This window comes from Saccoglossus kowalevskii, chromosome 22 (genome assembly GCF_978046115.1).
Source record: "Saccoglossus kowalevskii chromosome 22, keSacKowa6.1, whole genome shotgun sequence".
Classification (NCBI taxonomy): Eukaryota; Metazoa; Hemichordata; class Enteropneusta; family Harrimaniidae; genus Saccoglossus; species Saccoglossus kowalevskii.
The window spans coordinates 3,404,123-3,432,072 of record NC_140662.1 but is presented as its reverse complement, the minus strand read 5'-3'; the positions used below and the strand labels follow the sequence as shown (position 1 = coordinate 3,432,072).

Below are 27,950 nucleotides of genomic sequence, written 5' to 3'. Positions count from 1 at the left end.
ATTTACTTGTGTTGTGCACTTCCAATGGGTCCAACATTGAACATGTGGCATGATTGACGACTTTGGCACTTTCAGCCAAACTGTTTCTGGTCAAATAAATTTATGTATTCATGTTCTTTTATATACATTATACAGTTTGCCGTTTGCTGAAGAATGACCACAATAACCTTTGATTTGTACATCAGTATCTTGGGAAAAACAACAAGATTTCTCTCATTTCCACCTCAGAGGGCGCACTTTAATTAAATTTTTCAATGAATAAAGTTGAACACTCATTGATCCTTTAAACCTTTGTGTCAATTGGCTGTCACAATGACAAGTTACAATTGTAGTAGTGTTTTGAAGCCAACTGTAACATACAGGCTATTATGTATACAACTATTGCAGTACAGGAAGGGCAACTAACTTGTCAACTCATGAAATTCTAATTTTATTACAACTATACGAGGCAACTCATAATCTGAATACAACTACTGACTAGAGAAAAATTGACAAACAGTCAGCAGACTAATTTTGGAAAATTAATTGATAATCAGGAGAACGATTCATTCAGTCATTTATACAAGTACGAAATTGAGTAATTTAATTAATCCTTTTACTTTACTTTAAAGTACACAAATTTTGTGGTGGAGATGGTGGGAAAAAAATAGATTTATACAAGTCTTCAAATTAATACATATATAAATCCACATGTCCTGTAATATTTAGCAGTTTTATTTCATCTGGGCATTGTATGCAATTCAAGGCATAGCAGCTGAAAATGAAAATTAATTTGATATATGAACATTCTTGAGTATTGAACTTTTTGAATAGACTATTGTATCCAGTTTTTTTTATTATTCTGCAAACTTATTTTCCAATTTTCACAAGCCAGTTGATTCACATCGCATTGTAAAATGAAAAAAAAATTATGTACGATTTTTAGACTTATAAATCTCGCCAAGTATTGTAGATGTAACACTGAAAGTAATTCCAGTCATCCCTAAAAATAATGGAGGAATCCAATTATAACACTAGGATCAGAAAAAATACTGACTAAACCATTAACAAGTGAGGGATGCAGATATAATTCACAGGGGCTTGTTTTAAGAACTACCACTAAGGAATTCCTTGATCTTGTCAGAGTCGCGTTCTAACCACTTTTTGTTTAGGCGTATGTTTTCCAATGATTGCTGAATAGTACGCTCAGCAGCAGGTGCAGAGTGAGCCGCAAAGAATGTCTCTACTTCCTTAGCTTTGTCTTCAGTTGCAAATCCTTCTGTGCAGTTCTGAAATAAAACAGAATACAAGTTAGGAAATATATCTGTCAGTGGATTTGCAACTCCAGTTTATTTTTCTCGTATGTTGAGAACAATCCAGTGATTTTAGATATTTAATAAAACACACATAATTTCTCACTTTTGTATTTTGAAGCAAAAAAAAAAAAAAATTGATTCCCTTTTCTTTTTACGAATTCAACAACACAAATTTTTGTTGAATCTATGTTTAACTGGAGAAATCTAGAACAATTCTATTTGGTCCTTGTGGTATTTTATTGAATATTTTGGGAGTACAAATTACTTTGAAAAGTATACCGCTACAAAATGCCATGATTTTCTCATGAAATTAAAGCATTTTATATAGAAAACGACTGACTTCATCCGTGATACTTCAGTTACACCCCACTAGGCTGATCTTACTTCTGGAAGTTGGCACATCCAATCAGACCTTGCTGATTTCAGAGAGCTCAGTTACACCCCACTAGGCTGATCTTACTTCTGGTAGTTGGCACATCCAATCAGACCTTGCTGATTTCAGAGAGCTCAGTTACACCCCACTAGGCTGATCTTACTTCTGGTAGTTGGCACATCCAATCAGACCTTGCTGATTTCAGAGAGCTCAGTTACACCCCACTAGGCTGATCTTACTTCTGGTAGTTGGCACATCCAATCAGACCTTGCTGATTTCAGAGAGCTCAGTTACACCCCACTAGGCTGATCTTACTTCTGGTAGTTGGCACATCCAATCAGACCTTGCTGATTTCAGAGAGCTCAGTTACACCCCACTAGGCTGATCTTACTTCTGGTAGTTGGCACATCCAATCAGACCTTGCTGATTTCAGAGAGCTCAGTTACACCCCACTAGGCTGATCTTACTTCTGGTAGTTGGCACATCCAATCAGACCTTGCTGATTTCAGAGAGCTCAGTTACACCCCACTAGGCTGATCTTACTTCTGGTAGTTGGCACATCCAATCAGACCTTGCTGATTTCAGAGAGCTCAGTTACACCCCACTAGGCTGATCTTACTTCTGGTAGTTGGCACATCCAATCAGACCTTGCTGATTTCAGAGAGCTCAGTTACACCCCACTAGGCTGATCTTACTTCTGGTAGTTGGCACATCCAATCAGACCTTGCTGATTTCAGAGAGCTCAGTTACACCCCACTAGGCTGATCTTACTTCTGGTAGTTGGCACATCCAATCAGACCTTGCTGATTTCAGAGAGCTCAGTTACACATTTTCACAGATGAAACTGTGCAAATTCATACAAAGCTGACAATACATTAATTTTGATGACAAATGATGTATGACAACCAACAACACATGGGATGGACGATGATGTTTATTACCAACGACTTCCAGCTGCAGGCTGGCTACCTCAGGGCTCTAGATCAGCAAGACAGTAAAGCATTTTTTTCATGCTTGAATTTTGCCAAATCTGTTCACATTTTCAGTAATTTTCAGCAAATTAAAAATTAATTTTGAAACAAACAGACAAAATGCAACATTGATTCTAGTTATTGCTAAAAAAAATTTGAAATTTTTGCATCACTTGTTGTGTTAAAGAGCAGAATATAAATAGAAATATTTTGTTGATGGTGTTGATATAATAAAGACATAATTTCTGTAGAGTTGTTAACATAAAAATATGAAAATACAAATACATATTATACCTTGACAAGTCGGGATAATAAAAACCCTCCTTCATAACGGCGATGAAGCACATCCCATTTCTCTTGTAAAAATTTCCACGCCATTTCTAGCCCGTCCTTGGAACCGACCACCCCTGTGAGAACAAACACCGTGTCTTGTGACCGAACCTCGTCCTGAAATACAAAGGAAAATGTACAAATAATAGATTGATTGATTCCCAGGAAAATTAAACATTAGGTCATAAAAATAATTTGTTACTCGCATTGGCTATTGTGGCGAATAAGGCAGCGCTAACATAGAAGATATTATATGACCAAATTATAACATCTCTGCTGAATTGTGACTGTACAATATATTGTTTGGAATGACAAATGGTATGTGTCACTGACTACTGTGTAGAAATTTTCATAAACAAATCACACACCATTACTAACCCAGCTTTATTGCATAACAACCAGCAGACTTACACTAAGTGAGAAATCCAGTACTTGTTTAATGAGTGCAGGCTCTTTCACAGCACCAAGGGCTCTCATGATTCGCTCTTTTTCTTCATGCAGTTCTTGTTCACGGAAAAACTGCAACGAATGAATATATTATATAGTGACTCATGTGCCCTCTTGGCTGACACAATGTGACTCAGAGATTTGCTGCAACACAACAAGTTATGCTAATTCACTGAATGACTATTACCACAACAGAAAATCATACATAGATATAATGATCTTGAAGAAAACCTCACTATAGTTACACAATTTATGATTTGGTAAAACAAAATTCTTGTGTAAAAATGAAGGAAATCTTTGGTCACAACACACTACTAACAGAGCAAATTGGTATCTGAACTAGTATTTTTGCGTCTGGTGTAAATTATGAACACTAGAAACGGAACTTACTTTCAATACTGCCTTAAATGTTTCTTCATCAGCGTGGGCCAATACAGAGTGATATACCTAAGAAGTATAATAAAAAATGTATGTATGTATGATGTATGCGATGGTGAAAAGCAGTACATTTTTCTTGGTCATGACTGAACTGTTTCAGCTGGTGATTTCAAACTTACCGAGCCTCTAAGATCTGCTGGAATGGTTTCTTTTCCACATGTATGGTCATTAAACTTAACTTTAGCTTTTGATACTGTGTCTGTATGGCTGAAACGACCCAGCCGGAGTAGCACCATACTTCTCAACAAGGAGTCCAGGTGACCTACAAGAAGTGGATGAGTAAATATCATTATTAATGCAGGAACATAAAACTTCAGATTTCATCTATTTATTTCATAAAAGATAAGGCCAGACTTTTATTATCCCTTGCGGCTGATCTGCACTGGCTCGGAAGATGAATTCTGATTGGCTAAAAAAACAAAAAAACTTGTGGCGTTGAATGCACGTTCATTGTCAGTATTGTTATGCAAATTCAAACTAGCTAATCATTTACAACCTTCCGAGCCAGTGCAGATTAGCCCATCCCTTGTTTTGCAAGCACACCGAATGAACAGGAGCCGAAAATGAAATAAAAATAACATTTTATTTCACCGTAATTTCTCGCACCCGCCAGCTTGTAAATGCAAAAAAAATTATTATTGTTATCTTCATTTTTTCCGCCCGCCGCATAACAAATCCAAGTTGCATTTTCATGGGAGCATCATGATCAAATTACTGAAGTCTCGCGCAGATCTATACTAGGCGTTGGTTGACAGTGAATCTCGGTTATTGACCTCTATGTGAGCTGCTTGAGACTACTAGGCGAACATGGCAGCGGCGTGGTTTGTGGTGACACGCCGCAAAACTCTGTCATCAAAAACCGAGAAATCCCTCATTAATGCTGAAAATTGTGCCACAATTGGCGAAATTGCCAACCAGGTTATACATGGAATGAAATTTTATTTCATTTCCTTTCTCCAATCAAATGATCTCACTTACAATTCTTTGAGAATCACACAAATCTAATGTAAAAAAAAAATATTTTATTTTTTTTATTTTTTTTTCCACTTTCTCAAAAAAATTAACTTTTAAAAACTTGAGAAACAAGGAATAAAAAAAGTCTGGCCTAAATTATACGACAAATTATTATTATTGTCGCAGATAAAATTTCTCAAGTAACTTGTGCTTTGTGAATTCCCTTTTATAGTAGTGAAATTTTAAGATTTACCGAACTTACCTGATCATACAATGTAAGCCCACCCTTCCATTTTTAGACATTTAACAAGTTGAGGGCATTCCCAATTAGAGACCCAGGGTGTTTTTACTGGACTGTTGACATCATTTATTAAAATATGCATGTAAAAAAAGGGTATTTCATTGCAGATAAATTGTGATTGGTATGGTAGTTTGTTTCATGTTTCTATGAAAAAACTTGCATTAATTTCTGAGTGAATGGCACATAGTTCACACCCTTTGTATTCTGTTATTTACTTTTTGAGTGCTAGATTTCGAAATACCAAAAATGTGACCGCCAAGTTATGAAGCCTGGTCATTGGACATTGTTTTAATTACATTGTAAATAATCAAACAAATTCCTCAGTACGACACATTATTTTGATTGTTAATCAAGGACTTGACCTGTTGAGACAAATTGTGTTGAAAAACAAGGTGGAAAAACATTGCTTTGCATTGAGAGTTTGCAGACGATTGATCAAAAACATCCCATCCCATCCCATCCCATCATGGTGATCGAAAGATCTCATTTGGATAATAGTTTGTGGGTGGTAAGTTGTTTACAATGTTAAACTCAAAAAAATCATCTTTTCTGAGGTGGTTCTCAAGTACAAGTCCATCCTTTACTTTCCCTGATTTTACATGTTGAGGCCCCTTGGCTTATGATCAGTGAAGTATGGTAATTAGAAAAAAAATTCTTAGTATGCACAATTCAGTGACAGCATTGAAAGCTTCATAATGGCAACCATTTTGGGGGCAAAACATAGTTTAGCAAAACTCTACATACTATACAATACCGACCAAATATGGGTGTTCATGTTTGAGTGCACAAACATCAATATTTGGAATATAATATCTTTATTACATGCCCCTCCAAAAAATCATATACAAAAAACCAGTCAAAATTTGTCCAGCACCTTGAACAGTCTGTACAAATGGTCAATACACTGTTTCTGGATGTTCCCAATCTTTTAATTTGCATGATATGAAGCCAAATATGCATGTGACATCACTGGGCAGAAATCAGCTTATGCAGTCAGTATTGAGAAATATGTGTCAGAGAACCAAAATGTGCTAAATCCTTTGAATGTCATAACTATTCTACCAATATTTTTCGCATTTTAATGAGTTTTTGTGTTAATTCTGGAAATAATTTAATACATAATGTTGAAAAAAATATTCAAAAAATAATCAGCAGCTTGATGCATCATATAGACTGACACAGTTCGGGTGATTTCTTTCTTTTTAAAGTTAAATTAAATAAAAATATCGCAAAACGGAGGTGTTACTGGGTAACAAAAAAACCTGTAAATGTGAAATCACCCAGATTGGATGCAACTGCAATATTAGCCGGTATTGCAATTAAATCAACTTTCTTTAAAACTACTGTGTCTACATACTGTGTGCCTACATATCACTAACGGCTAATAAACTAATTTAAACCTAAAAACTACTACACTTCCTAAAAGAACTGGAAAGTACATTTTGCTTGGATGCTTAATGTCTGCAGACAAATGCGGAAATAGCTGACAAAATGACCTTTAACCTGACCCACAATGTTTACCTCATGTTTACCCCAATTCTATTTTTGTATTCATTCAGTGATGTCACTGCATATCCTGAATATCTAATAGCAATAGATAAGCTGCAAATAAAGACCAGTCTGTGGTGGTTTCATGCTCACCCCAAATTTCGCAAAACTATTATCTTTCCAAGTATTTTATTATTATAATTTAACTGAAAAAAAAATCACCATAGCTGTGCCAGTCTATGAATCAGTAGTTTGCACTGACAAACAACAAGTCTCCTGATTGGCTTAATGTTCAGGTGTTCAGATTGGTCAGCAAATCTGTGACAAGGTTACAAAACCCACCTTCTCCTTCTGCAGCCTCCCATCCCAGTTTATCAGCAATGGGAGATAGGAGATTTCTGCCGAACGCTTTCAGATTATCATGATAATCAGTATGTAGTAACAGGGCAGAAAGACTTCCCAAAGTGCTGCATATGTCATTCCACACAGTGTAGTTGGTTTCATTCTTGTATGCGTCTATTAAACGTAGAACTTCAACTGTGCTCACTTCCCCTGCTTTAGCCTGCAATAAGAAACGATATACCATGCATTGATACAAGCTCAGATTTGATTGGTTGAAAAATGTCACTAGCATGATTGGCTAAACTGAGATTTCTCAAACATGAGCAATCTTGTACAAAATCCTTTTCTAATACCGAATTCACTATTGAAGTATGGCAATGTGATTACTGTAAACTTTGAAAACTTCTCAAAATTCTTACTTCGGAATCGTTCATGAAAAACAACTTTGTATATGAAGACATTCAATCAAGACAAAGAAGTAAACTAAAATAGTGACAGATGTATAAACATGTTATGGTATTGATGATGTTGCAAGGGTGACAGTGATCAGGTGGTGAACATTCCTGGAATGCATAATAAATCACTGAAATTTTTTTGCAAAAAAGCACAGTTGAGGTGAAAGATACATGTAACTTACCAATGCAAACATGTCATTTATGAGTCCTAGTCTGTCTCTTGGTGGCAATGATTGGTCCTTAATAGACGGCAGTAACAAATCCAACATCTCTGGTGTATACTGTGTTCGGTAGAAACCGACAGTTCCTGGGTTCAACTAAAAATATGAGAAAACAGGTAAACTACAAATGTAAGAAGAATAATGCCTGTTGTCATACTGTGCCATGTTGATACTGGTCCCATTTTAAGTTTACAACGTGTGATAAATGTATCGTTTATCCAAAATATCAACTGCACAACAGCGCTCAAATTATCTAGTCAAACAAGAGTTTGATACTAAAGCCTTATAATGGCAACAAGGTTATATGGGACTCACCTTAATCCATTGGTCTGCGGATACATTTTCAATGGTAACTGTAGTTGATGGTTTGTCTAACATTATTTTGACGGTGGCTTTATTAGGATCTGCACTCGTACTGATGGAGATTGGAACCATCCACAGGGAATCACCTGAAAACCAAGCATGTCAATGACAAAAACAAAAATATGGAATTCATTGCAAGATGACCTTGTATCAAATTTATCAGCTTTAGAGAGAATTTATCAAAAAAAAACTCACATATAATTTTATCCAATTTCACATAACCTATTCCTAATATTTGTTAAGGAGGCAAAAGATGAAAGTAATATGTCGTGAACGAATATGACGACAAAAAAGATCTTCCGTCATATTTGACCATGAAAGAAACTGTGGTGAATATAGAAGCACATATACTAATAAAGTAGAATATTGAATCATTGTTGAAAATTGAATCATTAAAGAGTATACTTATTTTTACCATGAAAATACCTTTGTAATTTGCATAAGCACATGTGCTACCAATCGAGCAAATACTACACTAACAGATATAGTATAACAGGTTAAACTCCTGTTACCAGATACAATTGACAAAAAGTTGTAAATGGATTATAAAAACAAAAGGCATGGATTCTTTTGTTTTTATGGGACAATTTTGGTTTTCGGTTGTGCATTTTCTACATCATGCTGTGCATCGGTTGATACTCCCGCTGTACTGTCTTAGTGCATACTTTGCAGTATCCTCGTAATAACATATTAATTGTGTGACTTGTTATAACTATACAGTGTTATTTTTCTGCTAATCTAGGCATTAGGAAAGTTTGAGTCACTTGTGAATCAGATTCAGAAGAATGCCGCAGACATTGATCAAAGATTAATAGTGATGAATAATGCTGATTTATTCAGAGAACTATCAGTTATGTTTACAGATGTGCTGCCTAGTGCTAAGGTATGGTCTACCATAGGTTTTAAAATGGCAGATAATATGTACACTACATGATTGGAAATGCTTATTATGAACAATGCCATACCTCCAGCACTCCCATCAGCACAGAATTTTCTTTGCGTCAATGTCAACTCTCTGTTGTTTCCTTTTTGTTCAGCTGTAACTTTTATAACAGGGAAACCCATCTGCTTGGTCCATGTCGACATGACATCATTCACTGGTTTACCACTCGCTTTTCCAAGCGATTCCCACAGGTCTTCAGTGAATGTATTCTTATATTGATGCTTAGATAGGTAGTGATTCATCCCATTCTTGAAATCCTGAAAAGAAAGATATCTCACAATAATATCATTTAGAGTCTTTAATCTTCAACTTTTGAAATCCATTTTGACACAAAATCACGCCAACCCTAACCATATACCCCTAACAACACACCACATTAAACTATAGTATTCATCCAAAAAAATATTGGAATATTCCCTTTGCCCTGACAATATACTGGAATATTCCTTCAATCCCCATCTCCAACCTCATCACAGATACATTCATATAACAATCAAATCACTACACTACTTCATCTTTTCTCTACCCCAACAAGATATCAAAATCTCCAACCTCATCACAGATACATTCATATAACAATCAAATCACTACACTACTTCATCTTTTCTCTACCCCAACAAGATATCAAAATCTCCAACCTCATCACAGATACATTCATATAACAATCAAATCAACTGCACTACTTCACCTTTTCTCTACCCCAACAAGATATCAAAATCTCCAACCTCAGCACAGATATATTCATATAACAATCAAATCACTACACTACTTCATCTTTTCTCTACCCCAACAAGATATCAAAATCTCCAACCTCATCACAGATACATTCATATAACAATCAAATCACTACATTACTTCACCTTTTCTCTACCCCAACAAGATATCAAAATCTCCAACCTTATCACAGATATATTCATATAACAATCAAATCACTACATTACTTCACCTTTTCTCTACCCCAACAAGATATCAAAATCTCCAACCTTATCACAGATATATTCATATAACAATCAAATCACTACACTACTTCACCTTTTCCCTACTCCAACAAGATATCTAAATCACTTACCTCATCACCGATATAGTCGTGTAACATTCGAATCACAGAAGCTCCTTTACTGTAAGATATTAAATCGAATATTTCGTCTACTTCGGATGGATGACCGACAGCAACCTATGAAATCAATCAAGGTAACAAAGAACAAGTCATTCATACTAAAATATCAAAATAAGACCATCTGATGTAAAAAGTTGCTGATATCTTGTTGAAAGTCAAATAGTGTTCCCCCCCCCCAGACCAAATTTCCCATTTTCTCCTGCTGAGCGAACCTCCTGTACCTCGCAAGTGCTTGAAAGCTACCTAATTCTGTTTTTCTCAATGGAACATACAAAGTGTGCTTATGCACAAGAGATAACTAGTTCCAAGATGAGTTTATGTGAAGCAATGGGTCTGAATTAGTTTTAATAGTGATTACAGAGTTCTTTGAGAAACAACTTGGAACTCAATTCACTACATGCTAATTTTTAGCCTTTGTACCTCAATAGGGTGACTGTTCTTCAATGCATCCAGCTCCAAGGCTCTGGTATAATCAGAAGTCACAAACTGAGTCCATATGTCATAATCTTTAAAACAGAAATCAACACACAGATACTCAATCCAGGAAGCAAAGCCTTCATTCAACCAGAGATGGGTCCACCATTCCTAGAGAGGCAATCATAAGTGAAAAACATGACATACTAGTCACTAGAAATTACTCCAAAAGCAAAACATTCTGTCTCAGCTGCAAAGTACTTTACATTAACTATCTGGCAATGGTAATGAATGCATCCAAAAATTCTCATGGCAATTGGATCTAGTGCTTGCCCACATAAACCCTATATAAAGGAGCTCATGAAAATCTGTCCAAAACTTTTTGAGTTATTCTGCTCATGAAAAACAAACCAATACTGGCAAAGACATTTTAATTTAGTTTTCTTAATAATTGAGATTTACTGTGAAGTTTGATTTTTGAGTCTATCACCCCCTTTTCTATTTTGTTCATTGTAGAATGTAGCTACAGTATAGGGGCTTAATTGTTATCTTGGTTTTATTTTCCCTTATTTACCTGGGTATCATATCTAAATAAACTAAAAACCTGTGAAAATTCAAATTTTAAAACAGAATGTATACAAGTCATGCAGTTACCTTCACAAACCAGTAAATTTAAACTGAGTAACTATTCCAATGATTGAATTAAACCTTGTGAATACATCTTGTACAATAATTGCATTACAATCATAAATATTATCTGACAAATTTATACATATATCTAATCATGAAAACTGTATTTGCAAATGTTGATATGTTGGAGCTGGTGGTATGGGAAAATTACAGAGAAGATATATTGATTGTTAAATAACAGCTTACCATGGTTACAAGATTACCAAACCATTGATGAGCTAACTCATGACCTGTAAAGAAAAATCAAATGATTTTTACTCGAAGCAGCAAAGAGAACTTTTCACGTGTAACCAGTACTAGTGTGCCCCAGTCAGTGTTCACATGAATGCTGAATGAATGCAAGGCTACTACCGGTACACAAGTTACTGTAAACCATTGTCACTGCTAGAATGATTTAATAGCTTTTACAAAGACATAACTTGTGACACTTGGTATCGCAGGAACCATGCTGAGTATACAATGCTACAAAATTTCAATGGTTTGTGAATATTTGTCCTATGACTAATTTAAAAATTCGTAGAAATAACATGTACACTTACCAACAACCAATGCCACCCATTGTTTGGCTGAGGCTGATGAGTTCTTAGGATCCACCAGTAAAGCTGTTTCTCTGAAAAGTATGTCATGTAATTACCTCACAATTTGTGTTCACTACCAGTTCCCTCATTTCACCACAAATTCACAAAATTGTGCCATTCATAATCTGCACTTTTTTTCAGAAGATTGTGATAAAAATAGTAATTTTTTTTGTAGTAAAAAACTGAAAACTGACTCAAATTTTGTCTGTTGGCTTCATAATTAGGTTTCCTTTTCAGAAATATTGAAGAAAATAGAAAAAGGGCAGAAACATTTTGGCAAGGAAGTCTGGTGGTGAAGAGGATATGGCAGTGTGACAAACTTATCATATTACAATTGTGGTAATACTATAAATGCTCAAACATTTCAATCTTTTCTGGCACCTAAATTAAAAATCAAATTTATTTTTTACATAGTTACTGATGTCTATTCAATACTACAATCTTTATCGTGACTAGGGTGAATCTGGTGAATGGTTAAATATAAAATGAAGTGTTAAATGGTTCTTCAATACTTCAAAAATTAATAATTTCCTGATTATAAAAGTCGTGCCTTTCCCCATCAAAATCAATGCCGAAAAATCGTACTAAAATCTCTGTTGTGTTCGTCAACCACTGATTAACATATTTGAACGAGTTATCATAATAGTAATTCAAATACTGTGGCACAATCCAGCTGCTGAGTGATCAGTTTAAAATCTGCTTAACCTATCAGCACAAAGATCAGTTTCAACTTGTGAATAAAAAAAAATACTGATGCTGTATCGCATCAAGCGTTTGTACTTGACCGAAAGCATTCTCTTATGACAAAACTAGTTTGAATTGTACGTGCAATTCATAACAAATTAATGAATTCACTTTTTGTGCATTATTTTAATCATGAACAAGTAATAATAAACATTTGCAACAATTCAAAAACATGTTATTCAGTTGTGAAACACAGTATGACTTACACTACCATGATCATTTGCTACCAACCAAGGCATTCATCTTTGTTTTTATTTGAAACTTCCTCTAAACTTTTTGTTACCAACGAAATTTAAACCAAAGCTTATTACATCAAAATCAAGTATTTTTTGTTATCGTGTGAAAATACCACATGATAACATAACAAACTATGACAGTTTGTGATGCCCAATTTCAGAACCAAATTAAGGACTTCTACTTTTCCCTGTTGCCTAAATTTGATTATTTATGGTATATGAGGTTAAAGTTGCATTCCTATTTAGTAAATTTACCTGTACGTAACCAAACCCCAGTTTTCCATTGCTCCAGCAGCAAAATCTGGAATAGCTATCAGATCAATCTTTGGCAGAGGATACGCGATGTCAAAGTAATCTTTGTAGAATGGCAGAGTCTTTACAGCCACCTATAAGTATACATCAATCACATTTTAGCTATAGTTGACGTAAGTATCGATACTGTAGGATTATCACCTGATATCACTTATTTGTAAAACTCCTTGATACAAGACATCATCAAGACATCATGGGCTAGTAATATCCACAAACTGAAGGTAATAATGTCACAAGTATCAACCACCCGTACGAATAAGTACCGTACTCGACCGCGTTAGCGCCCAGGGGCCTCAACTCAGAAAATCACGATTTTGTAGGGGTGGGCGCTTACCCGAGCACCCCCCTCGAAAAAGAGTGTAAATGAAAATTTTGATTCATCAAGTGACAGATTACGTCTTTGAGGGAAAATCAAATTACTAAATTAGTTGCGTCGTCATTGATTTTCACAATGAAGAAACAGAAATGATCACAAAAAATACGCACATTTTATTACAATATTAATTACATACTACCATAATTTACGGAATTAAACACATTTGAGTCTGTTGGAACACAGTCGAAGTCAAAATTGTCAGATTTTTTCCACTGACGAAGTTGTTGGATCGTGCGCAAACTCTCGATGAAAATCACTTTCCGCCATGATGCAATTGCAGATTTGACCTACAGCAGCGTCCTTTGACCTAATGGGTCAAGTTGGTTATTAACCAATCAGAATGCTGTGTTGTACTGACGCAATTCTTCGGAAATTCCCGAAGACTTTCCGGTAACGCAATGCGGAAGTGAATAATCGATGTCGAAGTACGATCTGTTGAAATTGATTTCAGTGAATAAACGACATGGTTTTTCCAAAAAACTAGTAACTAGCCATTTTTGAGAGGTAAACTGAATATGGCATGAAATATTTACCACATTTTACTTTTATTAACAGGTCATTGTCGAAGCGTAGTTTACGCACAGTTACCGTGTTCTACGCATTCACAACATGTTCACAGCGATCGATATCCACGCTGTATCATATAAAAACAATTACCAAGATTCGTTACGCAAGACCAAGTTTTAAATTAGTTGCATTTAAAAGGGGTGGGCGCTTTGCCGAATGTGACCCCAAATATAATCAAAGAAAGCTTAGAAAGAACTCCCATGTGCTGAGAGTATTGGAGACACATTAAATATAATTTGAAATTACTTAGCTGAAAACTAATTATGCAAATCAGAAAATTAACATGAACAGATTTGATTATAAAACTAATGAGGTCTGCGCAATGTAACAAAAACTCTATGTACCAAGTTTAATTGAAATGTGATTAGAACCAAAAAATTATGAATTATTATGCTAATTGGGGAAATAATATGAACAGAGTTTTACCCCAAACTAATTAGGTTTGTACATTGTCCTAGAGCATCTTTGTACTAAGTTTCATTAAAATGGAAATTAGTACTTTAGATATCAGTGTGAAAGCTTAAAATTGGTTAATTATGCAAATTGGGTAATTAATATGTACAGATTTTAACCCACAATTATCCAGGTCTGTCTATTGTCCTACAGCATCCATGTATAAACATTCATTGATATGTGATGATTACCTGAGTAGTACCTGAGATATCAGTGTGAAAGTTGGAAATTGGTTAATTATGCAAATTAGGTGATTAATATGCACATTTATTTACCAAAAACTAATTGGGTCTCTGCATAATTTTAGATTCATTGAAATGTGTACTTTAGATATCAGTAGAAAAGCTGAAAATTAATTATGCAAATTAGGTAATTAATATGCACAATTATTTACCCTGAAACTAATCAGGTCTCTGCATAGTCCTAAAGGATCTATGTACCAAGTTTCATTGAAATGCGATGATTAGTACTTGAGATACCCGTGGAAAAGCTGAAAATTAACTAATTATGGAAATTAGGTGATTAATATGCACAAATATTTATCCGAAACAATCAATCTCTGCATAGTCCTTGAGTATGTAAGTACCAAGTTTCATTGAAATGTAATGCTCACTACTTATATCAAAAGCTGAAAATTAATTAATTATGCAAATTAGGTAATTACATGTACTTAGGTAATTAACGAGCATGGATTTTAACCAAAAACTAATCAAAACCTAGCATTAGTTCAGAGCATCTATGTACCAAGTTTCATCAAAATCCAATGAGTGGTTCTTTAGATATCAGTGGAACAGTCATAGAACAGCTAAAAATTAGCTAATTATCATGCAAATTAGGTAATTAACGAGCATGGATTTTTACCAAAACCTAATCAAATCTGCGCATTGGCCCAGAGCATCTATGCACCAAGTTTCATCAAAAACCGATGTATGGTTCTTGAGATAGCAGTGGAACAGTCGGACACACATACACACATACACACACACACACACATACAAACACACTAACTACAAAGACTCCCATTTTGTGCTTCGCACATGGGAGTCAAAAATTGCGCAAAAGTGGGGGGTGGGTGCTTGCCCGGGCATGGGCGCTAACGCAGTCGAGTACGGTAATATCAGAATATCAACACAAATAGAGAAATCATGATTTTAGGAGCCATTCTCACAAATAATATGCTAATTTAGGATAATAGTAGGGTGGCACATTTACAGTTTCAACCACTGATGATTTTTAAAATCGAAAATATTATACTTTCAGTCATTAATAAGAGTTATTGTTATTGCACTATTCATATCCAGAAATTCTCATACTGCAGCGAAAGAAATGGTACTATTGCATGATTTTTTTTGTAAACTGTCCAAACACACAGACTGATACATTTAGTGAATATTTTTAACTCCCATCTAGCAGGAATGGCATTCTGAATCACCTATAGAGCAGAGCTGACTTCATCTTTCAACCCACATATCATGTTCAACTCACCTCTAAAGCAAAATCTCCTTGTTCCTTCTTTCCTAATGGCGTGTACACTCTGACAAGAACACCATCTGATGAAGTAGCTTCAACATAATCAAACTCGCCAACAATAAACGCTAAAAGATATGTTGACATGATTGGTGTTTTGCCATATTTCACTTCCACCAAGTCTGCGTCTTTTTCGCATGGTTTCTTCTCTGTTACTTGCTGCAAATATAGTTATATATGATGTAATATTTACAAGGTGCTGACCAAAAGTATGCCTTTTTAGTAACTGGGAAATGTGTAATTTTTTTACCAATTAAATCCAACCTTCGTGTAGCAACACATGAATATGTGATGCAAAACTAACCATTTCCTGTACAATAAAAAAGTAGTACGACCCGGTGAACGATGCAAGCCATTGTTGCCTGTGGGGTCATGGAAGGTAATAGAGGTCAAATCCGCGAATGGATGTGTGATTCTCGCTACCCTGGATAAATATTACGTGAATGTACATGTAATCTCAGACAATTGTACAGTTCTTTTAGTTGTCTGAGGTAGAAAGCAATCTTGAAGAAACCATTGCAAGACAGAATGGAAAACAACCGATCGTTCAGAGACCAGGTAGAGCAAAATACAGCCGAAAATATTTATTTACTCCATGCAACAAGGTTTATGTCTATGAATATATTTATTGAACATTGCAGCATAGACCACGTCACTCAAGAAGGATTGAACTGCGCATATACTGTACCAACTTGAATTTGAATTCCAAAAAGCCACCTCGTTACCAGAAATTAATTGTTTAGACCTTTCACAGCTCAGATCAGTAACTATACACTTACAGTACAGTTCTCACGGAAGCTTTGGCTTTTGTGGCTTCATTGTCGCCTCAGCATCGCATCATTGTGGCATCAGCTTCGCGTCATTGAAAATTGAAGCTGTGTTCGCCTCTTATTTTGTGGCATCATCGTGGCCTCAGCTTCGCAGTCTCATGGCATCAACATGGCATCAGCTTCAAAGTATTGTGACATGAGTATGACCTCATTATTTTCACACGGAAAGACAGTAGAGAAAAAACACATGTACAGAAGTTCGATATGTAATCGATTTGAAATTCAAAGCGATAAGGGAAATAAAATAATATGACCAAGAGTAAAATGACATTTTATAAAGATATCTTGTTTAATTATTTAATGTTGCGAGTATTGGGTACCAAAAACTATGTGAAGTACATTGCAATCTGCAAGGTGACGAGTGTCATATTGACTGCAAGGAACAACACAATTTGCTATACGAAATGCAACTGTTCTTGTTATAAAATTACCTTATTTCCGTTCATTTTATTTGCTGGTAAGAGAACAGATTCAGACTCCTCATTTTGGTGGTATTTTTCTGTGTTTCGTTTAGTTTTAGCCGAGTCCGATCCCATGCCCGGACTACTAATACATGCAAAACAAGCGAACGCCGCCTGGCGTTGTCGCCTGCCATCTTGATACAAAGTTCCAAAACAAGTGCGTACATTTCCAACTATGATTGGATGGTTGTGGTGGCGTCGGTCGGGTAAAATTTTACATCCAATTTTCAAAATTAAGTCACGATCAGTGACCTGAGCTCGATCTATACGTACTTTAAAAGTATTCTCACAAAAAAATATTTTCGAATAAAAACGAGCCACAGGCCTGGTAAAAAAATCGAATAGCACTTGACGTGCAGAAATAATTTATTGGGCTTCAATAAAAAAGTGTTTATTTAGTTGTAGCCGTAAATATTTTGTGACCAGTCGATGAACAATTTGAAACTCTTTATACACACGGAAGTCCTTCGATACTGAATATCATCGACTCCAATCTGGTTTACCTTATTTCCCAACTTGCAAAACTGATTTGTATCTCAGCCCAGTTTTTCTTTTTTCTTTTTTTGAACTGAGGTCAAATCCCAGCCGTTTGTCAAAATATACCAATGTTTTTCAGTGAATGATTGTGAAGCCTGTCACAGCACAGTGAATCGACGCCGGAGATTGGACAGTACGACGACCCTTCAATTAGCGTCAAATATGCTTTGTTACAACATCATTGATTTCCTGAAAGTCACCTGATCGGAGCACGACCTGGGTCACAGAACCATATTTGTCTGTATTATCAACGGGAATTTGCGAGAGTACCACACCCACATTTTCAACCATTTTTAGCGCGGAAGTTGCCAACCAATGTCAAAAAACTCGTGAATTTTATGAATTTGAATAAAATAAAGCTAGCGATTGGTAAGACTGGTTAATAATATATCCCCGATGCTCTTCGAATTTTTTTAATTTTATTTCAAAGCGAGAAATGGATAATTGAAGTTCCATCAATTTCAAGGCGACTGTTTCACCGTGACAACTCTACGCTGTGTTGTAGTTTCACGAGGTAAAAAAATATATACAATAAATAATACATGTTTAATTATTTGGTTTTACAGCCCGCAAATTACGGGACATGATCCCCATGAATTACGATAAATAAATGCTGATTGTGTTGAATAATGGACGTCGGGACCGTTTGGAGAAACCAACAGGGATCGATATTCCAAACAAATTATTGGGACACGGTCGGTAGACATTTCAAACAAATTAAATTATTAACGAAAGACGAGATTTTTCCAAATATTTACGAACATACTGTCATATCAAATATATGCAAAATTGACAAATACACACAGAGATATTAGGTTTTATTTTAGCCTTAGAAATATTTTCTTTAACTCAGTCCATGCGTGGGACTTCTATTTAGCTTCATGGTCCTTCGACTTGTGTTCTCCTTGGGGAAATAACAATAATTATACAAATCGTAAACTCAACACAGTCAGGAAAAGAAACCCGGACAACCATGTCGTACTTCGGTTGAAATACATTTTGTAGTAGTGCGTCACGTCAGAATATTGTTTAATATAGAATAGTCAATCCCAGCCAAATCTAGGTCAAAGGGTCAGATTACGTGCATATAATTATAGATAGTTAAAACAAAAAGTATTTGAACTTTTGACGGTTGTTTAACATCTATGCACGGTTACTAAACTAGTAACCGGGATCTATGAAAACCAGAAAATTGTTAGTGGTCCGAATTTTTGCACAGTCGAAAATAAAGCGGAAATTCAACAAGCGGTCGCAAAAGCGAGTTCTGTACTTCTTTGTTTGATGAAGCGATGCTGATGCCACATTGTCGCCATAATGAGGCCACAATGAAGCAAAGCGATAACCACCTAAGTTTTTAATGTCGCGACACTGAAGCCATAACAATGCCATAATGATGCGATGCTGAAGCGAAGGTGAAGCTGAAGTGAAGCCAAAGCTTCCGCGAGAACTGTACTGTAAACGAGAGATTAGCACAGACGTCCACTATCTGCATACAAGGAACGATTGACCGTTGCTGTAGTTGTCCCACAGGACATAACTGTCAGCCTTTAAATAACATCTTACCATATTTGAGAGAGCGATCCTGTCTTTAGGTGCCACCAATGTTATTTCAAATGTAGCTTTCACAGCTGGCTCATCCCAACAAGGAAATGCACGGCGGGCATCAGTGGCCTGAAATAAAAGATTATAATCCAATGAAGTTGAAGGTTATACTGTATAGAATGACATGCACAAATTAGTAGCTTATCCTTGCCATTGTCTTATAATATAACATGGAATTAAATATACATGTACTGTTATTGATATGAATCCTAATACTAGTACTACAAGTAGTAACAAAAAAATTCAATCATTGTCTCCATGGAAAAAAGTTCAGGTAACCCAACTTTACATTTGTTCATTGTCAATTACGAAATAAAACTTCTTACTCAGCAAAATATCAACAATCTGCTCATTTTTTTTACTAGAGACATTGCCCTCATAAATGTCACTGACACACAGTGTTATACATCACAAGAAAAAATATTCAACACTACAAAATTTAGGAACTTAGGAAATTCATGCAGATTTAAAAGGTTTACTGGAGATTCAAATTGTATTACTGCTGTAGGACACAATAAGAGTAACACTAACCTCAAACTGAGTGCAAGCAAGGTATCTTTCCTCTCCATTTGGTGCTTTATATTTACTACGATAGAAACCTTTCATTTTATTATTTAACTCTCCGGTAAACTCCAGAGTCAAATCACCAGTGCCAACACTAAGTGCCTCTGGGAATGTTAAAGTAGTCGTCTCTTCTTCCTTGTTGTAAGTGATAGTTGGTGTTAAGCCTATTGTGATTATGCAAATCATCTTATTAGTATGCATAGTTAAACAAATTATCTTGATGGTATGAATATATATGCAAACTAATTCAACAGTAAACATAATGAAGCAAACTATGCATAATTATGCAAATCATCTCATTAGTATGCATAGTTATGTGAATAATCTTGTTGGTATAAATAAATATGCTAATTATCTCAGTGGATAGGATACACTATAACTGTATAAAATATTGCCCAGTTTGTCAACAAATATACATTTGTACAGATGTTTGCACATTTAAAGTTAAAAATAAAATTTCATGAAATTAAAATTTGCACCAATGGGCAACGTGTATCAGTATTGCTTACAGAAAATATGATATGATCATGTGCAACCACAAATTTCAATGTCTGTTTTTGCATCAAATTTACGTTTGAGTATCTGCAAATTCGTATGTAGAATTCATTATTCATTATAGCACAGGCATTAAAAGTCTGTTTCTCAGCAATTAAGTCCCATCAAATTTGAAAAAGTTTTATTCAAAAAACTCACTTTTGTCAGCTGCAGTGTACGATGCCATGGAGATTACAATATCGAGGCAATTCATAACAATTTTATTGGTTGCTTCTGTAACCTGCAAATATGCAAAAATACAAATTTGTTAAAATTGCATTCCTAATGTGCGCACAGCAGAAAAATTCTCACTAACCCCTGTAAGCATCATAATGGCTTTTTAGATTGTGTACAGTTCATGAGAAATATTTATCGACAGAATTCAAGAAATTAGCAGGGATTGAGCAAGTACAAAAATGAAAATTCAAAACTATCTACCCATTTACCAATTTGCTAAAAGTGAAATTTACTGATAAGATGCTAAATAAAATCAAAGAAAGCATAGAAAGAACTCCTGTGTACTGAGTGTATTGGAGGCATGTAGTACGAAAAAGGAATACTGTATTTACTATATTAGAAGCAAAAATTGTGTTTATTGCATGCAAAATCATTGAAATGCGTCTCATTTTGACCATATACTTTCTCCTTTATATTTACAGTAAGCACATGTGCTTTTAATAGAGCAATTACAGCAATGATTAGGGTACCATGTAGCTACATTGTATGGTTTTATTAACAATTATAAATATTTTAGAAATAATGACCATATATGATAACTTGATATTTTGTTCATACAATATATATCTTGTGAGACAACAACCTTATAGTAATGGTTGAATCTGCAACTTAGAGTACTTAGAAAATTACAGTTATGCATATTGAGGACACATGAAACTAATAACAGGTAATCAAATATGCATGGATTTCAACACTGAGGTAACCAGATCTGTGGATTATCTAAATCATCAATATATACATGTACATTTGTATGTACCTACATGTAGTTTCATTTAAAATTTGATGAGTGATATCTGTGGAGCACCTATAAATTGGTTAATTTATGCAAATTAGGAGATTATTAAGCACAAAATTTAACCACAGTCCCTCTATCCCCGGTCTGGAAACGACTAGCGCTCTTTTGTCTCGAACCGCGGTGTGGGTAAACAAACATTGCTAAACAAATCTTGTCAAAATGGTGTCGTTCATGTTAACGTAGTCGATCGAAAAACCTGTGATATTTCTGATTCTTGGGGGGTTCATAACAGTTCAAGTCAACTATAGAACAACTAATGACTTTATTCTATGCAAAAGTATATAACAATGCTTCAATGTTTGTATAGAAATGACTTTTTTTGCACAGAATTGAGTACATTGTCATTTCAAAACGTCGCCATTTGCATTTACGATCTAAAAAGCATCCATAAAAGTCGTTCAATTTAGCATTAATAAAAAGCGGTGTGACAAATTAAACAAATCAGCCCACCAATTTGTAATGATATGTTTTGATCATAAAATGTCAAAATCGAAGACAAATATTGGTTTCGCACCGAGAAGTTTGGTAAATAAAGTAGAGTTCATTTCAATCACCCCAAAATCAAAAACGACAAATATCTGGGTAAAGGTATGAAAATTTGTTGCAAAAATGTGTCGCTGCTGGTAAAATAGATAAATTAAAGAATTACTCGCCGGCTAAAATATGACCTTATACAGATATCCTGATTAAAAAATTATGTGAAAAAGCACAAATTCTGGAATAAACAACTAAGTTGTAAAAAAATACATAACACTGACGATGTCAAAAATAGTGACCGGCTGTGTACTGATCATGTGACAATGTTTTGCCCATGCCCGCAATGCGCCTTTGCCAGGGAAGGAGGCCAATTCACACCTAATACAATGACTGTTTTCAGACCGGGGATAGATGGACTGTGGTCTGAACAGCATCAGGGCTCATTTTAGATAAACCTTTGATTGGAGCAGTTTATTATGAGCCAAATTATTAAAAAATTGTGTATCAGCAACGTTTGACTGCTAGATACTTTATCCCGCACAAAATTCAGTGCAAATACTTCTACATTTTGTGAACTTGTCACTAAATTTTTCATCATTTTGAACGAGGTATTTCAGATATTGCTTTTAGTTTTTGAACAAAAGGTTTATCAACATTTCACGGAAGGAGCAGACTGTACACGAGTATTTATAATTACAATTATTTTGTCAATGGTACCAAAAGTTGACAATGACGCTAAAGGGTTAACATCCTCACTTCGTGCCTCGGTTACATAAATGTATCCATGTACATGTATACCACTGGGAGAATGTATTTAATAGTGGGGAAATGATGGTCGCTTACGCACAGCGCGACGCGACGTTGCCACCCTTTATAACAATAGTGGATTTATCTTTAAAAAAATTAAACACTCAATTTAATTGACTTTTCTGTTATATAAACTGTCAGTTTTCATTATTGTAATAATTCCACCCAGTACATGTTTTTACATGTACATTGTAGCTCTACGAATGTTCAGGATATGTACGAAAGTGAAAGTAATATTGCATGACAAGTAGAGCATGATATGAAATAAAATCCTGGCATAACAGCGAGTGATACATGTACATGTACATGTATGGGGGTGAAAATGTAAAATTTAAGACATAGTACTTAAATAATCTAAAACTTTGATTTGAAATACTGTTTAATTTTTGACATTATTGATTTGAATAACAAAATTCTATGAGACTACATGTATATTTTCGAAAAATATGAATGAACAAAAATCTGAATGTTTTAGAGTATAAATCTGTTATTATTCTATAGGTTTTAGCATAAAGAAAACAAATGTTTGACTGAATTGTATAAATATATACCAGCATGTAATTCATACTATAAATAATAACAGGCTTAACCAAAGAGACCATTTATTATAAACCTCAATCTCAGGGTGATGTCAGAGCAAACGTTTCACTTTATTTGGTACCAGAATAATATACTCAGTTGTGCATTTTGCTTGTCAGTTGTGCCAGTAGATTTTAGTTCAGGGAAAATTTAGTTTTTCTAATTGACTACCCCTGGATCCATTGCTTGTCAGAGTATTATTTATAGTCATTTGTCGACTGCCCACTCAAACACTGCCATGGAGGCAGCAACAATGTACAATATATACAGAAAAATGAGGTGAACGTTCAAAGCAGAATGCACATAATATGCATGCACCTTTATGAAACACTTATATAAAAACTATAGAATTTATATGGATTATTCTATAGAAGTAAATAGAATTTTATAGAAATTAGATAAAATTCTATATAATTTAACAGAAAATTGCCACCTTTCTATAGAATTCTATAGAACTCTGAAGTTCTATTGAAATTCTATTCAGAGAGTACCTAATTAGTCCCCGTTCGGACGAAGTCCGAAAACGGGGACTTTAATATAATTCGGTCTCCGTCCGTGTGTCCGTCCGGAGTCATACATGTATCTCAGAATCCCTTGGACCGATTCTGTTCATTCTTTGCATGTGCCTAGTACTTTATCTGGGACATATGCACATGCAGTGGTTTAGCAATTCGATTCAAAATGGCCGACTGGCAGCCATCTTATTTTTTGAAAATGTTGTATTTTGGACATGCTAAAATGTCAGTTTTCATTAAAATTTGGTACATATATTATACATGTTAGGATACATGTCCATGACGATTTATTTCACAATTGGATCAAAGATGGCCAACTGGCAGCCATCTTGTTTTTTGAAAATGTTGTATTTTGGACATGCTTTGTCAGTTTTCATTCAAATTTAGTACATCGATCATACATGTTAGGATACATGTCCCCGACCATCTGTGAGTTCCTGAGTCTGTCTGTCCGTCCGTCCGTGCGTCAGTCTATCAAGAGTAATATTTCAGAATCCTGTGGACTGATTCCGTTCATTCTTTGCATATGCCTAGTACCTTATGTGGGACATATGCACATGCAGTGGTTTAGCGATTCGATTCAAAATGGCCGACTGGCAGTCATCTTGTTTTTTGAAAATGTTGCATTTTGGACATGCTTTGTCAGTTGTCATTCAAACTTTTTATTCAAATTTGGCACATACATGTACATGTACTTTATACATGTTAGGATGCATGTTCATGACTATTTGTTTCAAAATCTGGTCAAGGATGGCCGATTGACAGCAATCTGACTTTTTGGCCTTACTACTATATTTCCACAATTTATGTACCATTTTCATTCGTATTTGGCACATACATCATACATATCAGTGTGTTTCATAATCAGATCAAAGATGGCCAAATAACGCCTGTTTTTATTTTTGGCCATACATGTATTACTACTACACGGAACACGTATTTTTATGTAAATTAACAATCTGTTGTATACGCCACTTGGAACTAAAGTTTCAAGGACACACTCGCAGGGTCTGTGTATATTCTGCACACAAATCAATGTAGCAACAATTTTGGACAATAGTTTTCAAGCAATATTAATATTAATCACTTGGCTTTAGTTTATAGGGAAAATCAGCTACATGTAAAATAAAATGCATACAGTATATGAACATGCAAAGTTACATGTACAACAGAAATCATTTTTTTTTCTAGAAACCATGTGAATTTTGAAACTTAGTACATAAGTTAAAGGATTAAATTATGAAATTAAATACTGGTGAAAATAATTCTTTTACAGTACTTAGATCGTCAAGACCCTTCACATTTTACCACTCGCATATGTCGTTTTCACCATACCTCTATTCTAACCCTAAAGTGTCAAATACAAGTTGTATATGGGTGCAGTGACGTAAAACTAAGATTCGGTCATGTCGTAAATTGAATAATTTACTAGTAGTATCACGACAGAAAAATAACATAGCGAAGGACAAAACGAAAGTAGTCTAATATAACATGTCAGTGAAAAAAACCACGTGTTTAAATTGCACAGTCATACCTCAATGGTAACTACTTCATTGCCGGCGAACGTGAAAGCCTTTAGGTCGGGTTGCAACCGCAGACTGTAGTTCTTGGGCACCACATTTTTAGGCAATCGCTCGAACGTTTTTTTCTCAGACATGTTGATCGCAGACGACTGGCAGTAGGCACGAACTTGTCCCTGGAGACGAACACGGAAGTGGATACGACTGACAGCAAATAGTTTGTTGGTTGTGTCTTTTCTCAGCGTCTGTTTCAGGAAAGCGTAACACGAGCGCGAACTGTGAAAGCTGGATGTGAATAAGCGACTGTATAGCATGCCAGTATGAAACTGTAACTTGCATATACTATATATTCATTCGACAGAAATGTCGACGTTGAACATATAGGCGGAAAATTACCGATGAATTTAACAGTGTGCTGAAGAGACATACAACCCCGGGGATACAACCCGCTCACAATAGAGCGCCATCACACGACATACTTTGATTCGCCTACTTTGTCATGGCGGAAAATACAAACATATCAATTTACTGATATTCGATAGAATATAATTTTATTTTTCTTGTGTGTGGAAAGTGTAGTAAACATGCATATGACAACCGAACTATGTATTAAAGTCAGATTTCTGTAAAATGCAAATACGAAAAATTTTATCGCGGACTACGTTTTGCAAGGTAATTGTAGTAAAAAAAAACGCCCTGTTTACGTATATAGTTGGGAACAAAAAAATAAAGGGCGGTAGTCGTCGCGCCACGCATGCGCGAGATATATGAGTCTCACAAATACAATAATATAATAATGAATTTATTGCCACCGCGTAAAAAGATTTACATTGAATATGTACAACTGTTTTTACAACAAAAAGTTTTAAAATAATAACAAGATATATGTAAAAATAATATAAAACAAAAATATATAAACAAAGATGGCGATTTTGACTGTTGCGCAGTTCAACGAGTACAAACTGAGAGGCGACCAAGCTTTAATTAGGTAATTTTGTTTGAAGGTATCGAATGAGTTGCTGGCAGTAATTAGTGCACGTCACGCCCATGTCAAACCTCATACTTGTGATTTCCATCAGAAGAGCGCATTGGATTGTGGGAATATCAATGTCCATCAACACAAATGTCATGCGCAGCGCGACGACCACCACCCTGTAAAGGGATTTCCTAACACGTCCGTTCATAATGTTGTCTGGCGAATATTGCATTACTATTTCTCGCTTGAACGGATTCAATTCTCAGCGTCTAACAACCATATAACAGTCTCGAGCCCCAAGTAGTCCGATAAAGTAGTCTGGCAGACAAGCTGACCAACCCGAATTTGGAAACCATACATAATGTTTTGATGGATTTTAGTCCACTTGATGAACGTCCAGTATGTCATAACTGTGTACTTGTGATTAACAATGTTGCGATGATACACAATGAACACTACGATAAAGACTTTCCGTTTTCGACATTGTGAAATTCTTTCGTTTTGGGGGGAGAAAAACCCCTGCAAAAATTGATTTTTACAAGATAATTCAGAAATTTATATTAAGAATACTTCATAACGAATTGTATTTCCTATGCAGACATCAAAATTTGCAGTAGTTATTTTGACCGACGAGTAGAGCTGTCTGAAGTTGATGGGAGTTTTGATGGAGCTAAGGACTTAGTGATGAGAGATCTATTGATGAGTACTTTTGGTTATGAGTTGTCTATTTTCATAGGTGAAAGGTCATCTTAGTCAGTTAAGGAAATGGCTGAATTAGCTGATAAGTTTAGAGATGCACGTGGACAGACAGGTGGTAAAAATCAGAAATCGAGCCAGTTTCAAGGTGCTAGTCAGAATCAGAAAGGACAGTCCTGGAACACAAGTCAGAAAGTAAAATGACTGGGTCGATTTGGCCAGTCTAATCCAAGTCAGCCTGTTATTTTTGTGGTGATCCAAATCACTGTACTGTCAGTTGTCTTAAGTGGTATAACAGTTTCAAATCTCAGGTTAAGTCAGCTGCTATATTGACATGTGAATAATGGTAATGATTCACAGTAAATCAGTGCTACTTGTGTAGTTCACGAAGTCACAAATGCAAGTAGGCATCCATGGTTACAGGATGGTGAGTGGTATGCCTGTTGTTCAAGGCTTTATTGGCAGTACTGTGGTAGAGGTCCTTCGTGATAGTGGATGTAGTTCGGTTGTAGTACATAGAGAGTTGGGAGAGGATAGTCAATTGACTGGGGAGAGTCGTACATGTATGATGATGGATGGTACATGTCGGAAAGCCCCATTAACTAGACTATATATAGATACACCTTTTTATGTTTGTGAGTGTTAGAGCATGGCATAGCAATGTGAAAACAGCAATTAATAGCTGATGAAAAGCTGATTTTATTATCAACATAGAACCGCCATACTGGCTGATTCCAGCACGAGGCTAATACAAAGTTAACAGGATGGCGGTATCACTACATCACCCCTTTAAGCCGAGTTTGTTTAGACTGTTAACTGGATGACCGATTTACAGAGAAATACAGTTTGTTGAAAGTGATATGATGAAAATATCACGATGAGAA

General features: G+C 35.4%; 1 protein-coding gene across 1 annotated transcript; it reads right to left on the bottom strand.

Annotated features, from left to right (window-relative positions):
* Positions 1-78: 78 nt before the first annotated feature.
* Positions 79-25,595, bottom strand: Npepps (puromycin-sensitive aminopeptidase). The gene is given in 19 exon segments (NM_001184849.1): positions 79-1,268; positions 2,934-3,086; positions 3,381-3,488; positions 3,807-3,863; positions 3,974-4,116; positions 6,940-7,159; positions 7,577-7,711; positions 7,931-8,064; positions 8,944-9,178; positions 9,991-10,095; positions 10,459-10,623; positions 11,329-11,372; positions 11,682-11,752; positions 12,956-13,086; positions 15,894-16,094; positions 19,327-19,434; positions 19,897-20,093; positions 20,623-20,704; positions 25,409-25,595. Coding segments are annotated over 19 exon segments (2,595 nt in total). The 5' UTR covers positions 25,532-25,595; the 3' UTR covers positions 79-1,085.
* Between the last annotated feature and the right edge of the window lie 2,355 nt (positions 25,596-27,950).